Genomic DNA, 17,284 nt, shown 5'->3' with positions numbered 1-17,284 from the left:
TAGATATTCACAGCTCTCTTAAAGTCCAGCTGCAGACATTTAGGTCAGATTGGTCTTTGGATCTAAAACTACAGAACCTTAAAGAGACAGAATCATGTATTTTCCAGGCACATACTACCTTTTTACATCACAATAACTATGTTAGCTTCAGCTGTTATAAAAATTATATATGTTTATCAAATATGACTTAAAATAAATTTCTCTCTAATATTTGGAAAGCAATAAATGTACAACAGATGGCCATACACAAAAGGATAAAAATTAAAATAAAAATAGTCAATATTAAGAGGATGAAATCATACGAGAATAAAGTTAAAATAATACATGAATAAAATCAATCTTAGAGTCAAAATAATAGATGAATAAAGTCATAATATTGTAAAAAAAAGTTTCAATAACATGCCTTTATTCTTGTAATTATTAAAATACTATTTTCATGGTCGTATAAATGCAATGTTTTATGTAGGAATACATTTTTCTTTAGTGTTCAAATGCTAAAAAAATTAACATTTAATTTTTCTTTATTTTTTTATTTTATTTTTTTAAATTAAGTGATGGATGTTATACCTCTGGTAGTTAGAGACAGTAACTAATAATGGAGTAAATATGTGTTTTTTTAATGTTTCTACCTGTCATAGAATCCCAGATTCAGTCACTTTTTAAAAATAAACATCAGAAAACCAAACAAAGAATCCTTTTGAAATTGTTTGAATATTCACCAGTTTTATTTTAGCTTCTTTAGCAGGACAGTGCATTGCTCAACCTCAGGTTTTACGTCTCAAAGCAACAGCAGCACAGGTTTTCACATTGCCCTCTGCTTAAAGAACTTTAGCTGGTCTTAAGCAGCCCAGGCACCGTCAGAACCAACTCACCAAGCCATTCTCACTCACGTTTTCTCTTAAGAAATTACACAGCAAACACATTTCTGTCCTTTTTTCCTTTCATAAAATCTGCACAGAAACAAAACAAAATCATTTGTTCGCTTTTGTTGTCTCTCTCGGACACTTCTACAGTAGGATGTATAAATACAGAAGTATGTACAGCTTCTTAAAAATATATATACTCTGAAAATATTTACTTTTATTTAGGGGGTGCACCAATTTATCTGCGCCGATGTCCTTAATTTTGGGAGACCGGCCGATACTTGGACATGAAGACGATCTTATACCTCAGCAAAGGTCTAAAATCAACCGCTGTCCTGACCGTTTGTCACTACGTCACTTAATCCTTCGAGGCGCCATGATGGACGTCGGAAATGAGGGAGGGGAGTGATGAACAGAGTGACGGAAAATGTTTTTGCCAGTTTATTCATGATTTCTACTTGTTCGAGTCGAGCTAATTTGTCTGTGAACGAAACCGACCCATTCCTCCTGACCGACTTTGCCTGAATTCACACCACATGATTTGTATCATTATGTCATAAAAAACGTTGCCCCTTACACCTGAGCAGCCTTAAAAACGTACAACAGACGAGATGCTAACTAGTTTTTCCCCCATACATGCTAGGCTACATGACTGTGCGGTATTGTCTCCATGGTTACGGTTGAACACGCACCTTCTCCATAAAGCAATATTTGATATCTTTCTAATTATACATCCAAAGTATGTGAACGTTGATGTAATTACTTTGTAAAACGTAATTTGCAGCAGATTTGTTCTGATGGCTGACAATCATTAACAGCTGACAGTCGTTTCCTCGTTAAAAGTTATGTAATAAAATGACAAGTTTAGTTTCTATCCTCGTCTGTTTGTGCAGCACCCTTTAAGATGAAATCAACTAAATAGGAGAGATATTAAGCTACCACATGTTTGTTATTTTGACTAGCTTTAAAGGAGCGCATTGGTTGTTTTGACGCCCATCATGGCGGAGCGAGTGGAGTGCTGAACAGCGTGACGTCACGTGCAAAGGGTCAACAGTTGGCGACATTTCAGACAAAAAAAAAAAGCCAGGTATCGGCCAAAATTAGAATCGGCAGGTCTGGCTTTTTAAAGAAACTGCAATCTGTGCACCCCTACTTTTAGTCTTTTCTTGTATAATGTTAACGGGAAATGATCTTGAAACTAACCACACCATCCAACCTGCAGCTAATTCAGAGTGTTTTATTCTGTTATGAGCTAAATCCAGAGATTGGTTATTGGTTGGTTATTGTCCTACTGAAGGATGTGTTGGGAATCCCTTCCAAATTTATTTCCACTCCACCTTCTTTCCTCTTGTCTCGTTTTGTTTCGATCACCGGTCCAGCCAGCATATCGAAGGGTAGCGCTCGTTCAGCGTCTTGCGCAGCTGAGTGCTTTGCGTCTTATCCCTGGTTTCCACCACGCACTCCACCTGTCAACACAACAAACACGTACGCTTCAGAGCTATGGGGTCGCCTGCTAATCAGCCCAGACCTTTCACCTTTTGACACAGCCGGTTGGCAAACAACGCAACAATTAGTCCGGGCCGAAGAAGCAACAATGACGAGGCCAGAGATTAAGAGACTTTTCAGCTTGTTTCTAATCAGAATTAGGGAGATTAGGAACCGAGTCCAGGAAAAAGTGTTATGTGTGGCCTGAGGATTTGAACATGGCTAGATCCTGGGAAATTAGTAAATTTGGTAAAACTTTATTTCAGGGGTGTCCAAAGTGTGGCCAGCAGGCCATTTGTGGCCTTAAAGTTATTTTGTGTGCAATTCAAAACAGCAGTTGGAAAACTGATACAAATTTAGCCAATAGATGCAGACAGAGAGTTTTAAAATGACCAGCAACATAATTTTCTTACGAATTATTTATCTTTTCAAAATGAATTCTCTTAATGGAAACAAGCCAATTTAAAAAAAGAACAACTCACATTTTTCCGCTAAAAAGTTTTTGCGATAGCATCAGGTGGTTTTTCTGCTGTATCAAAATTTGTTTATTTCACAAAACTGCGATGGAAACACTTTTTTCACATCACACGAGTCACATGACCAACAACCGGACGTTACTACTGGCAAGAACCATGAACAAGACGAGGACAGGAAGTGGTATATACATATTGACTTATCACATGAACAGAAATATTCACAAGATTTTAATTGCATTTCTTATTTAATCAAAACACCTCAATTGTCAAATTGAGTGTTTTTTGCCAATAGAGGAATATTGATAAAGTTTTACGCACATTTATAATAGAAACAGTAAAAACACATTTATCCAGAGACTTTTCCTGAAAAGCCACATTTGCTGCACTCAAATCAGCTTTTATTTTTTTTATTAAACTTCAGTAAATCTAGCAAGTGTTTTTAAAGAAAGTGATTTAAATTCTATCCTTATTACTGAAAATAAAGTTATTAAATTTATTGTTGTCAAATAATAATGTTTAAACCGCCCAAAAGTATCCACATTTGTTGTTTTTACTATTTTCTCCACTGTTTGTTCAATTTAAGTACTAATAAAAAGTAATTTAAATGTAGATACTGTGATCAGCTTAGTGATAGAAATCACACTTCACATTACAAATGGGAATGTTTTTCTAGAAATTTATTTCTGTTTGCTGTGAAAGTCATACAGTTACCTGAAAAAGAACTAATAAATAGTTTTTGTTATCATATTAGCACCACAAAATACTTTGATAAAACTTGAAGTCTGTATCGCCAACCTCTACGAATTGGTGAAAAAATAAAACTTGTTAAAATTGTTTGGTTTTATGGTTTGTAAAATAATGGATGAATGTTTCCTCATTATTCACAACTCAATTCTAAAATACTTGGGAAATTAAATGGAGTTGTAGATGCTGATGGATCTCCTGTAGTGATCAGTATTAAAGTTATGCCTTTGCAATAACTAATAATTCAATTAATTACATGACAAATTAAAACGAGCTCAATAATTTCCATTTGCAGGATTTTTTGTTTTTCTCTCTTTTTTTTTTACCAAAAACTGGATGATAAAAGTCTTCAGTCTGGTGCTTTGGTCTCAACTATCCCCCTTTTTTAAGGACTTCATAATTAATTTGATTTGTTGTTTTGGTTTTGTTTATTTACTTTGGATATTTAAAACATCCTGGTATTAAATGTTTGTTAGAATTTGAGGTTTGTTGATCTTTGAGAGTGTGTCCTCAACTATTATATTACTTGAAAATGGTTTCCTAAACAACAATATTATTGTTTATCGCAATGACTTCAATTTATCATCTAGCAAAATTTGCCCTATCTGCAGTATCTCTGAAGAAGCCTCTGACTGAAGACTCTATGACTAATGAAATCATGAAAAAGGACAGAAAAGGACAAATCACCCGCCTACCTTTGCTTTGAAGACGTCTGACTTGTCACTGTGTCTGCGATGGCAGACATCCAGCAGTCTGGGAGGAGAACAAAAACACGCAGAGTTAAAGAAAGCGTCTGGCACCAAAATGGGAACAGATTAAGTCTGAACCTGTCTTTACCTGACGTCCTCTCTGGACAGGACGTCCAGCAGTTTGGCCATGTCTCCTGGCCATTCTCCCAGCTGCACAGAGAATTTACTGACCCGGTCGTCCAGCACCAGAGCCCGGTCCACGCACTGCCTCACCAGGTCCGGCTCCATGTTGGCGCTGCTCACCACAACAACCACCCTGCAGCAGAAACGGTTAGCATGAGCCATAATGGTGGCCAGTGATGTCTATACATGGGCAGAGTACACAAAAACTGTACTCAAGTAGCAGTAGCTCTACTTCAACATATTTTTACTCTAGAAGTAAAAAGTCGCAAGAAATTACTCAAGTAAGAGTAAAAAGTATTTGGTAGAAAGTCTACTCAAGTACTGAGTAACCGATCGAATTATCAATGATTTAATATTTAAAAATTACATCATCAGACAGAACAAAATATACAGTTAAATGGAAATTTTGGTATTTTAATTTATTGTCATAAATTAAATGACAATAATTTATATAAATAACAAAAGAATAATAAAAATCAGGCAAAAGAAAATTTTCCAAATCAGTTTCTCTCAACAAAAAGCTTTAACAGAAACTGCAGCTGTGTGTCTGTCTGGTGAATTTTTGGTTAAAACATGTTTATTTTTCAGTCAGTGGATAGAAAATCCAGAAATTTTACTCAAGTAAGAGTAGAAATACTTCATAATGAAATTACTGAAGTAAAAGTAAAAAGGACAAATACTCCTAAAAGTAAATATATGAAGAAAAAAAAAAGTTACTTAAGTACATGTAACTAGTAACTACCCAGCTGTGATAATGTCAACGCTCCAGGGTGGCAACTGGGTCAAACCTCAGAGTTTAGACTGAAACCAGCTACTGAACTACGACAACGTTAAAATATCTGACCCACTTTTTCCCTCTTAGTTCTGGAAGCTGCCCTGCCAATATGGCAGCCAGTCCCATGGCTCCCACTGTGTCCACTGTGGAGTGCTCCACCTCCTGAAATCGCAGCATCGCCACCAGAGAGTCTTCCTCACTGACAACAAAACAGAAATCAAAATTCACACACTGAATTCACCAAGGATTAACGATCACACTGGTGAGATTATTCTGGAGATACAACGTTGTTCGTCTCACTTCTGCAATAATAAGAGTTTTTTTTTTGGTATCATGGTGTGGATTTGTTGTGGAGTTGCAGTACCTGACAGGAACAACTTTGTTTATCAGTTTCTTGGACAGACGGAAGGTATTTGCACCAAGCGAACCCTCGTTAAAATCTGAAAAGAGAAATAAAACCATAAAAACTAGCAAGAAAAGACATTTATTTATTGTGTTCTACCAACATGTGAACAGAAAGTTAACCGATTTCATCATTATCAGTGTGACTACCTGCATAGATAACGGTTTAGGGTACAGCTTGTAAAGTTACACTGTCAAAAATCATCAGAAATATTTTACTATTTAGACAATAATAAAAATTTCTTTTTCAAAGTCATTATTTTCACCATAAAATTTATAAATATCTCAACTTTAAACTAAATATTTAACTCAGAGGTAAATATTTAGCCAATATGCACATTTACTTGAAGCTAAATAATTAGATTGGTAATTAATGTTTTGTTTGGAGGTAAATATGTAACTTGCCAGCTTAATATTTTGTTTAATGCCAAATATTAAGTTTTAGTGCCTGAAATATTTAGTTTAAAGTTAAACATTTATCTTGCTAACTAAATATTTCCTTTGGAACTAAACATTCAGTTTGAAACTAAATATTTATTGTGCTAACTAAATATTTAATTTTGAGCTAAATATTTAATTTTGAGCGAAATATTCAATTTGGTAACTAAATATTTATTTTACTGCTAACTATTTAGCAGTAAAATAAATATTTAGTTGTAAATAAACGACATGGTGAATTGTGACTTTGGAAAATGAACCCATTTTTTCTCTCATGACAGGCTAAAAAACCCAAATTAATGCTGTTAGTTTTTGAATGTGTAACTTTATAAACGGCACTTGAAAGTTTGACGGGTTTTGCATCAAAGCACATCAGCAAAGAACCATTTGCTTCTCACCTCCATACAGCTTCTTATTCGGGTTGCTGTGCAGGTTTTTGATCGGGCCGTCTGTTTTCAGAGATTGTAGCAGGAGAGGGAAACCTTCTGGTTCAACTCCCTGTTAAGGAAAGTTCAACTTTTAATATTTAAATGTACATAAGTATTTAAAGATAATGATATCCAGTGTGGTTAGAAAACAATACTTTCTAATTCCTATCAACCCAGAATCTCCTGGGGATGTGTTTGATTTAATAAGTGGTTTTCACATTAATGTTCCCATTGAAGGCACTGTGAAAGCTTTACTATTTACAATAGCAAATTGAGTTTTCTTTTCTATTTTAGAGCTTTGCATTGTGAATAACTGGCTACTTTTTCAAAAAGTTAGTTTTTTATTTTGTTTATGTTCACAGAAAGTGACATGTAAAAGTTACTGAAGGTAAAGTTTCACTTGTGCGAAAATAAACTGTATTTTCTATCAAAGAAACCTGCAAAAGTTAAATCTGGAAACAAATTTTTATGCTCTGGAAAGCAAACTGTACACTGCAAAAACACAAAATCTTACCTGATTTTTGTCTAGTCTCTAGTGCAAATATCTCATTACACTTAAAATAGGACAAAACTAGCTTGAAAGTAATGGTTCAGCTAGATATATGAGCTTGTTTTAAGTCAATAATTTTCATGAAAACGTTCTAGTTCCACTTGCAGATTATTTCACTTATAACAAGGAAAAATGTCTTGTTACAAGTGAAATAATCTTCCAGTTTAATTAATCAATACTCAATAATTACTGACTTAAAACAAGCTCCTATATCTTACTGAAATGTTACTGTCCTATTTCAAGTAAACTGAGATATTTGCACTAAAAACTGAACAAAAATACTTATTAATATTTTGGTTTGATAAAGTAAACTGTACAGCAAACGTGCAAAATATCCTTTTTAAATTTGGCATATGTGATGAAAAACGTCCATTTTGCTAATTATGTTGTTTGTTAATCATTTTGTTGACAAAATTCACTACCTTCTTTGCTTGATTTTATTTTATTTCTGGCCCACAAATATGTTTGACTTGACAATTTTGGCCCATGTGACCAAAAGTTTGGACATCCCTGATCTGGAAAGTAACCCGCAGCTTCTAGAAAATGTTTGTCACATTATGAACTATTGATAACTTCTCCATGTAACATAAATCAGTGCGTAATCAGCACAAGAAAAACCTTTATTATCATCATTTAGTACCGTTTATGTGTACTTACTATGACGAGAATCTGCGAGTTGAGGTATTTGAGGGCTGCGGCGGTGCTGGCCAGAAGTCCATACTGTCCTGCTGCAGGAATAACCACTGCATCCACTTTGGGAATCTGGTCAAAGATCTCCATGCCCACAGTTCCCAGTCCTGCTAGGTACGCTGCACTCTCATCTCTGGAAACAAGGAGAGGCTTAGATGTGCTCATGTAAGGCTGCAACTAGCGATTATATTAGTAATCAATTATTCTGATGATTAAGCCAGAAATCGGACTTCAGAATATTGACACATTCTGCATATTTTTCATTTAAACACTAAAGTTATTTTGTACAATATTATAAATACACATAAACAAATAATTAAATTCTGTTCTAAAATAAGAAAAATTTATTTTATTGCCTACAGCATGGCATTCCTTTTATTTGTAGCAAAGGATGTAGAAAGTTCAGCCATTTCTGCCTAACTTAACATTATTACAGTTTAGGATTTATTTGTTGATGTTTTTTATTTTTAGAATATTTGAACAGCAAAAGTTGCTTAATATGAGATTATTTATTTTTATTACAGAATTGGAACCAATTGAAGCTAAAGCTGCCACTTGAGAAGTTCTTGGTAAAACATATTTATAGATGAAGTTTTAAAAAAAAATCTTTGACTTATTTATTGCTCTAAGTGTAATGTTCTTTCACAAAGTGGCATTTTTAGACCATATCCTCCAGTTAATGATTAATCTATTACTATTTTTGATGTGCATTGATGATTTTGATTATATTTCACAAAATGTAATGTTTAATGTTTGATTCATAATTGATTGTATCATATTTTTATGATGTAAAGCACTTTGAACTGCCTTGTTGCTGAAATGTGCTGTTATACAAAGAAACTTGAATTTAATTAATTTAGTTAATGATTGTTTCAGTAATCGATTAATCACTATTAATCACTATTAATCACTATTAATCACAATTAATCACAATTAATTCGATGAATCGTTTCAGCCCTAATATCTGAATAGATCAAAACAGTCACACAGTATGGTGCTGCCATCACCATGCTGTGCAGTTTGTTACACTGTTTACTCCATTTAATGATTAATCGATTACTAAATTAGTTGACCATTATTTCAGTCATCGATTAATCTGATTAATTGCTTCAGTCTCGTCCTCATGCTTTACCAGCATATCTGAAATCTGACATTACAAGTCTTAAAATGAGACTGACTCTTCCAGGTAGAGGTATCCGTTCTCTTTGGCCAGATGGCGGGCGTGGTTCTGGGAGTCGTGGCTGGTGCCGCCGTACGAGATGACCATGGCGCCGTAGTCTCTGTAGGTACGCAGGCGTGGAGAAGAGCAGCTTGATGGCATGATGGCAAACACCGGTATCTTCAGCTCGGCCGCATGGTGAGCCACGGCCATGGAGAAGTTACAGTCGGTGGCCACGATCACACCTTTCCTCTGCTGCTCCTGGGAGGAGACAAACTCACGGTTATCATCGTCACCCTGATTCACAAATGATCAGAACAGAAAGAGGTCTTGTATTTACCTGTGTGAGGGAGGTGAGCAGGTACAGCACTCCTCTCTCCTTCACAGAGCCGGTGTAGTGAAGATGCTCCTTCTTCAGGAAGATCTCCATCCCGTACTGCTTGGACAGTCTGGAATACTGCGCACAAACAAGCAGCATCATCTGTTAAATGCTCACTGGCTGTTGTTTTCTGTTCAAACTAGATATGAAAGGGGACCTATTATGGAAAATTCACATCTTTCTTCTTCCATTTGCTTCTAAAATAAAGACCAAGCATTTAAAAAAACAAAAACACAGAGACATTTTTGGCGTCTGGAAAATAAGCCACTTTAAAAACCTTCCAAATGTAACGTCACAAATTAGCACCTGTAACCTAGCAACCCCAGCAGAGTTCCATACGTTACCTAGCAACCCAGCCAGCTGGTTTTACTGCGGTACAATGGCTGCAGGAAAAGACAAGTGTTTTGTTCTTGACTTACCATCCACAAACAACTTGCTTACATCATAGTGGATGAACCTTGACCCACTCTTCAGTCCAACAATGTAATTCATTGCAAGTTGCTCAATTCTCATATCCCTATTCTGCTCTGTCTCAAATTTCTCTCATTGACATGGATTTCTCTGGCAGAATGTCAACTGAATTAGCTGCCTAAAAGCTAAATACACAACACTCTCTGTTTTCCTCATAAATTCACACAACCAGCATACCGTGCAAGGTGTCTTCTGTATCGCTGACTGGATCGTGAAGGCTGCTGCGCTGATGTCCTCAAATCGTAGGAACTGAGCCGGAGGTTTGGGGATGATCCTGAACTCACTCACTCTTCTGGTTTTGGGGGGATCCATGAGCTTCATCTCAGGGGTTCCAGCCACGCTGGTTTGGTGGTACTTGACATCTCCATTGAGAAGTTCTTCCTCACCAAAGTCCTTGAGACGCTCCGGTTCAATGAGAGTCGGCCGGCGGCCCACGGCGCCATTACAGACGGGTTTGGAGGAGCCTCCTGGTAGACTGGGGCCAAGACGCAGTTCCTCCCTGAAATAATACACAAATGAAGGATAGAGAATAACTTTCAGGTGCTAATGTCCTTGTCCGAAGATACTAAACCCATTGGAACCTCTACTGGAGATCTGTAACCAAAGGCTTGACAAATCTAAATATCTTAAGATTGTTCAAAGACCATCTCCAGACCTCTGATTTGGTCAAACGTTTTGGTTCCTTAGCCTTCTGAAAGACCAAATTTCAACCAATTTCAACTTAGTAATAGGTGGTATCAGGGTTGGGCAATAAATTAATTTGATCATTTAATTGATTTTTTTTATTCTTTAGATTTCATATGTGGAAAATATGGATAATTTTCCACTAATGCACTCCTTGGGTATCCATAGTTCAGAGTGATGTCAGCACACCCATGGCGGCCATTTTGTTTCACAAGCGTTTTTTACAGCATCTATTTTTTGGACTTTGAATTCACGTCAATTCTATGGCTGAACTAAGCTATAAATAATTTTTTCAGTTATGAGAATAACAAGAATACAATCATAGTAATAGTATAATCGTTATATGACAACAAAGTCAAAATAAAACGAGAATAAAGTTTTAATATAATAAAGTTGTAGTATTAGAGGTATGTAGAAGTAATTTTATAAAAACCCCAACACAAAAAATAACAGAAAATTAATTATTCAAGTTTTTTTTCTTTAAAGCAAATTTTTTCTCATATTTTTAAGATATTCTTCTGGTAAAATTACATCTTTGTTCTGCTAATAAGATGATTTTTCTCTGAGAATTAAAGCTTGCAACTTTTTTAGAATAGAAACCAAGAGGGGAAAAAAATTGATTAAAGATATTTAATTGCCGCGCCATTTCCTGTTGTGTTTTTCATCTTTTCTGCCTGTAGTAACATCCGTTTGTTGATCACATGACTCGTGATGCAATTTTGTGACTAATTTCGATGCAACCAAACAAAACCACCTCATCCTAGCTTAAAAACCTTTATCTGAAAACGTTACGAGACGTTTTCCTTACATTTCATCTCTAAACTGACAACATCCAAGATGGCCACACATTTACTTCTGTTTGATTCTTGTACCTTCTTAATAAAGCACTTTTATCACAATAAACACTTTTAAAATGACAGTTTCTGGTATTTCCAGGGTTATAAGAAACATAACTGACCTCAGTAAAAGTGTAGACAGAATAATAAATCCTTCAAGTCTGAGCTGAACTGATTCAACCTTCACATCTATCCAGCTTTAAGTGGCTGTGACTGATTACATCAATAAGTCTACTTATGATTTATTGGTTAGTTCGGTTGCTCTTTTAAGGGAGATGTAAATTAAGTGGCAATTTAGAGCAGAAGGGAAGATAGTTTGATTTATAACAGCTTGGTAAATGGACACAATTAATCTGAATTGCTTAATTTTGCTCCATATATACTCTCATTTATCAAAGGACACCAAACAAACCTGGTATTTACTTTTTTAATGCACACTCTGAAGCGTAATTTATAGAGCAGGCCTTCTGCAACATAAAGGATTACCCATAATGCATTAAGTAATGTGTTTAGGCACTAAAACAAATCAAAATGGATTTAGCGGATGTGGTTTTATTTTGCAAGATGGCCACCAGGAGGAGCTGCTCTCTCGGATAAATCTCGCTCTGCAGACAAACATCCTGCTCTATTTCTTTCACCGTGATCTATTATAAGCAGCACATTCACCTTTCACCTGGTCTCACGAATCCATTACACTCTCTGCCCCATTTCATCCGTTATATTTAGTCCACTGAAAACTGAGCGCCCTTATAATATTGAATGAGAATAAGAGAAAAGTCCAAAGCTGCACCTGCGTTAGACGAGCTTTGAATCAAGGGCAGCGTTCAATAATAATAATTTAAAAAAAGCATCAAAGAAAGGAAAAGAAAAACATGGCAACCTTGAAGAACCTCTTCAAAGGAGAAGTAGAGGGGATGAAGTGGTAAGCAGGAGCTTATTCTGCTTCAAATGGTCCAAAAAATAACGACTGAGGATGAAAGCGGGTCAAGGAGGCATTTAACCCAGCAGGCTTTTATCATTTTAACAGGTCTTCCTCAAAGAGTTCATTTGGATGAATGACGAAGCTTTTTCTGGAGACCTTGACTGCTGACGGTGCTTTATTTAATGTTCAGTATTCTTTGGTCTAGTTTCTCATGCTAATATCTTAGTTCACTTGAAATAAGACAAAACTAACTTAAAAGTCATTTTTAGCTAGATACAGACATTTGTTTTAAGTAAATGATTTCTTAAAACAATTAAATTTTGATGAAAAAGAACTGGTTCATTGGCAGATTATTTAACTTATAAGAAGATATTTTTTCCATGTTATAAGTTAATTTATCTGCCCAGTATTTTTTAAAATCAATATTAAGGAATTATTTACTTAAAACAAGCCTCCATATCTTGCTGAATAGTAACTTTAAGTTAGTTTTGTCTTATTTAAAGTGTAATAAGATATTTACTCTAGAAATAAGTAAGACTTTGTGTTTTTGAAGCGTACCAAGCAGTTTTTGGTCTAGTTTTTCATGTAGATGTCTTTTACACTTGAAATAAGACAACACATAACTTTTCAGCAAGATAAAGGAGCTTGCTTTAAGTCAATGATACCTTAACATTTCACTTATAAAATGGGGAAAATGCCATAATCTACCGGTATAACTAGAACTTCTTCATAAATGTTATGAAATTTACTTAAAACAAGCTCCTATATCTTGCTGAAAAGTTACTTTTTCTCTGATTTCAAGTGTAGTAAGATATTTGCACTGAAAACTAGACAAAAATACTTGGTCAGATTTTGTGGTTTTGCAATGTTGAGGTTTGGCACCAATTGAATTTCTTGACTGGTTGGCTTTAGCCTGCATGGGTGCAGAACTAAAAGTATAACTAAATGACTCTTAGGAGGCTCTTCTTTCGTTTTTGTCTGCCTTTCGTAGTTTTTGCCAGTAGTAACATCCGGTTATTGATCACGTGACTAGTTTGACGGAAAAAATGTTTCTGTATGGCTAACAAACCACCTTGTCTTAGCAAAAACTTTTTATATATATATTGAAAAACGTGAACTTTTTCGAAATTGGCGTGTTTCTATTACACAAATTTATTTTCATACTTTTAATTTTATGGCCAATAAAAACGCAGCTACAAAGATTTGCACGCATTTGTGATAGAAATGCAGCTAATGCTGCAGTTGGAGCTGGATTGGTTGCTAGCTTGGAGCAGGTCAGGGGTCTGGGTCTCTACTGGTTGCTACGTCCCACCTCGCCCAGAACGGGTCATTCTCCTCGCTGTCTTTAATTGCAGGCCTCGATGAAAACAAACGCTCCAGTCGCTCGCTCAGGTAGCCGGAGTAGAATAACTGGGCCGCAAAGTTCATCCTGACCGAGGAAACTCCGAGCGCTGGAAACCGAATCCCCCTCCTGCTTGGGCTGCTGTGTGTCCGAGGGATAACAGGACACTGACTGGAGCTTCTGCCCAACCCGAGCTGCCTGCCCCGGAGGTATTTAAGACCGGATTACCTGCAGACACATGGCGGCTGTGGAGAGCTGTGGCTCTATTCCTGGGCGCGGATTACTTCCCCTTTCTGTGACGCGATGCTAATCAGACGGTCTAAGGAGATAGATGGAGAATTAGAGTTTATCTGCAGGCAGGTGAACTGGAAGCTACACCACACACAAGAAACAACCATGGAGTGGGAATGAAAAGTGAAAATTAAAAAGATTTTAGGGGGAAAACCTTTTTCTTGACTTTCTGCATCGAAGGGAAAGAGCTAATATCAATTTGGGAAACTTTAACAACACACAAAGAGTTTAGTTTATCTGGTGGATTTCAGGAGATGTACACTGCAAAAACACAAAATTTTACTAAGTATTTTTGGTCCAGTTTCTAGTGTAAATATCTTAGTACACTTGAAATAATGCAAAATTAACTTAGAAGTAACTTTTCAGAAATATACAGGAGCTTTTTGTATGTAAATATTTTTTTAATGTAGAACAAAATGTCTTGTTATAAGTGAAGTAATCTGCCAGTGGAAATAATACTTTTTCATTAACTCCTATATCTTTGCTGAAAAGTTACTTGCAAGTTAATTTGTCTTATTTCAAGTGTAGTAAGATATTTGCAGTATAAATTGGACCAAAGATACTTGACAAGATGTTGTGTTTTTGCAGTGCAAAACATAGGGAAAATGTCTTGTTCTAAGTTAAATAATCTACCAGAGGAACTAGTATTTGTTCATGAATAATAATGAGTTATTTGCATCCACCAACCTGATGTTTATTGCTGAAAAGTTACTTGCAAGTTAGTTTTTTGTTCAAGTCTATTTATACTAGAAACTAGACCAAAATTAGTTGGTAAGATTTTGTGTTTTTGCAGTGTAACCAGGACAGAATAAAATAGATAAAACTGGCTCTAGCTAAGTCACAGCAGGCAGTTCAGATCCTGTTTAACTTTGATCAGGTGTCCAATGTGATCCTCAAATCTGTATTTAGCAGCAACTGTAGATGCCAAGAATTACTGGAAAGAGCTCCTGAAGGTAACATGAGTGTTCCCAAAATGTAGGATATGTGAAAGGAAGGATGGCACAAATAAACTAAAATAAAAACAATCTGGCTGAGGCGTCCTGTTGGCTCACTAAGTTTCTGAACTCAATGCGTCAGCATCGAGGCAAACTTTTAACTATTTACAGCTAGAATTTTTCCTTTTCCATCATAGGTTTTGGTTCTCCTCCTAACGATGTTAGAAAAACATACAAAATGTATTCTTGGGCATCTCTTATGCTTTATTTTAAAGAAGTTAAGTTATCTGTTATCTCAAATCTTAATATTTCCAACAACACTCACATTTTACGTGCTAATAAATTCATCACTATAATAATCCCAAGAGTTCATACATCATCATTTCATTTTGCTGCACTCAAATATTGGAGCAACTTGAATTAAGGTTCAGTACGCTAACTTCAATAACAACCTTTATCAACCCAGTAAAAACCGTAATATATGATCAATGTAACTACTTTTTAAAACGGTTGATTTATTGTTAGTACAATGTACGTTTGAGTTCCGTTTGGGTTGCTAGGTAGCGGGGCTGACCTTGGCTGGGGTTGCTAGGCAACGGGGCAGTGCCCACCATTTGTGACTAAATAACAATGAGGTTTTTGAAACGGTTCATTTTCCAGAAAACAAAAAACCTTAAGTTATTGGTAGAAAACAGATGGATGATTTTTTAAGCTCTTGGTCTGTTTTCAGAGACCAAGTACAGAAACATTTCTCCGTTAAAAGGTTTGACAGGGAACAGGTTGGATTTCCACTCACTGAATAAACACACTGCAAAAGCACAACATCTTACCAATATGTTTAGCCTACTTTTTAGTGCAAATATCACTGTACACTTGAAATATGATAAAACTAACTTACAGGTCTCTTTCCAGCAAGATAATTTATCTTCCGTTAAGTAAATAATTTCTTAATATAGATGAAAAAGTACTAATTCTATTGGCAGACTATTTCACTTTTAACTACATTTTCCCATAAGTAGAATAATCTGCTAGTGGAACTAGTACTTTTTCATTTTTAGCAGTGAAACTCAAAATGGTGAGTTAATCACAGTAACTACACTTTATAGCATATTTAGTCACTACAAACTCCACAGAAAACAAAGTACCAAATTTTAAGGGTTTTCTTGGATTTTTCAGGTGAGACCAAATGAGGATAGATAAAACTCCAGTCAGGATTACAGCATCCATATATTTTTGATCACTTCACAGCACTTACACTGTAAAACTGTATTATAATCACTTCAAAATCAGAGGAAGTTTGTAACATTCACAGATAGCTAATAAAAAAATGCCTAAACCACAGACTAAAAGCAGCAACAATCCCTAAACAGTAAACAGACATGGATTTAAAATCTTGAGCTTTAGCGGCTTATAAACTGATATTACTGAACTATAAATATATTTAGCTCATAGCTAACTAAATATTTAGCTAGCTAAGAGCTAAATATTTAGTTTGGGACTTGCTCATTAGACATTTATGGTGCTAAAAAATTAGCTTGCTAACTAAATATTTAGTGTGGAGCTAAATATTCAGTTCATAAGCTAAATAAACATTTAACTTTCTAGCTAAATATTTAGCTTCAAACTGAACATTTAGCACGTGGAGCCAAATATTTAATTGGTAAATAGAATATTTAGCTTGATAATTAAATATTTAGTTTATAGTCAAATGAATGAATAATATTTATGAAAGGGACTAAACCCCCATTTTTTTCTCTTATAAAAAAGAAAACAGATTGTTGCTGTTAATTTTGACAATAATTTTGTCCAAATCACCCCATATTCTCCATGATTGAATAAAGACTTGTGCTGCTCAATAAAAAAACCAACAACAGTTTTAGACAGGAGTAAATTGATCTGCGCTCCGTTTTCTCAGGATTTTCCACTGGCCGGCGGCCATTTTGGGCCCTCTGCCCTTTTAGTAAACACATCAAAACAGCTGAAGCACTGAGTGATGACGCACCCCCAGGAGCATCCAGGTAAATCCAAAGATAAAGGAGCTCCCATTCGGACGTAGGGATCGTCTTGATCCCCACTGGCTTTAATACGGACTCAACATAGAGCATTATAGAGCTTACCTGGCAAGCTTTGAGGTCTAATAATTCAGTTTTATTATTTTTATTCCAGCATAACAAAAAACACAATCTGTTTATAATAATATGATTTTTATGCATAAAACTGTTTCTGGGGTCTATGTTTTAAGGGATCTACAGAATAAGCAGTAAATGACCATGAGGAGTAATAATTTACTAGCTTCCCCCCTTTATCTCTTTAGTCAAGCTGTTGATAGCCTCCGTAAGTACAGAAAAGCCACAATAGGATTAGAAGAGGACAAAGTCAAGGAAAATCAAGTGCAAGTAATGACTTCACACGCCCCACCGCGCACCCCATTCAGATTAGATTCAACATCTCTCAAATGGCAGGAAGGCGGTGCTGTGCCAGGCCTTAGGTTGAGTAAAAATAAGAGATACATGAACGGCAGGAAGAGGAGGGGAGGACAGGA

The 17,284-nt window shown here is 35.7% G+C and overlaps 1 protein-coding gene across 1 annotated transcript; it reads right to left on the bottom strand.

Annotated features, from left to right (window-relative positions):
* Positions 1-695: 695 nt before the first annotated feature.
* On the bottom strand, positions 696-13,624 carry LOC116712717 (L-threonine ammonia-lyase). The gene is made up of 11 exons (XM_032552538.1): positions 13,487-13,624; positions 9,910-10,231; positions 9,223-9,339; positions 8,902-9,143; positions 7,691-7,856; positions 6,454-6,553; positions 5,580-5,655; positions 5,289-5,414; positions 4,406-4,573; positions 4,264-4,321; positions 696-2,329 (listed from the first exon to the last, which is right to left on the bottom strand). The coding sequence occupies exons 1-11, from the start codon at positions 13,600-13,602 to the stop codon at positions 2,231-2,233; spliced, it is 1,590 nt and encodes a 529-aa protein (XP_032408429.1). The 5' UTR covers positions 13,603-13,624; the 3' UTR covers positions 696-2,230.
* Positions 13,625-17,284: the final 3,660 nt, after the last annotated feature.

Source organism: Xiphophorus hellerii, chromosome 22 (assembly GCF_003331165.1).
Source record: "Xiphophorus hellerii strain 12219 chromosome 22, Xiphophorus_hellerii-4.1, whole genome shotgun sequence".
NCBI lineage: Eukaryota > Metazoa > Chordata > Actinopteri > Cyprinodontiformes > Poeciliidae > Xiphophorus > Xiphophorus hellerii.
The sequence above is the reverse complement of the archived record's forward strand: the minus strand, read 5'-3'. Positions and strand labels throughout refer to the sequence as shown.

Coding starts and splice junctions, on each gene's coding strand:
- LOC116712717 (XM_032552538.1), bottom strand. CDS start 13,602: ATGAACTTTGCGGCCCAGTTATTCTACTCCGGCTACCTGAGCGAGCGA. Junction 9,144..9,222: donor TGCTCACCTCCCTCACACAG/GTAAATACAAGA, acceptor GTCTCCTCCCAG/GAGCAGCAGAGGAAAGGTGT. Junction 5,415..5,579: donor AACAAAGTTGTTCCTGTCAG/GTACTGCAACTC, acceptor TTTTGTTGTCAG/TGAGGAAGACTCTCTGGTGG.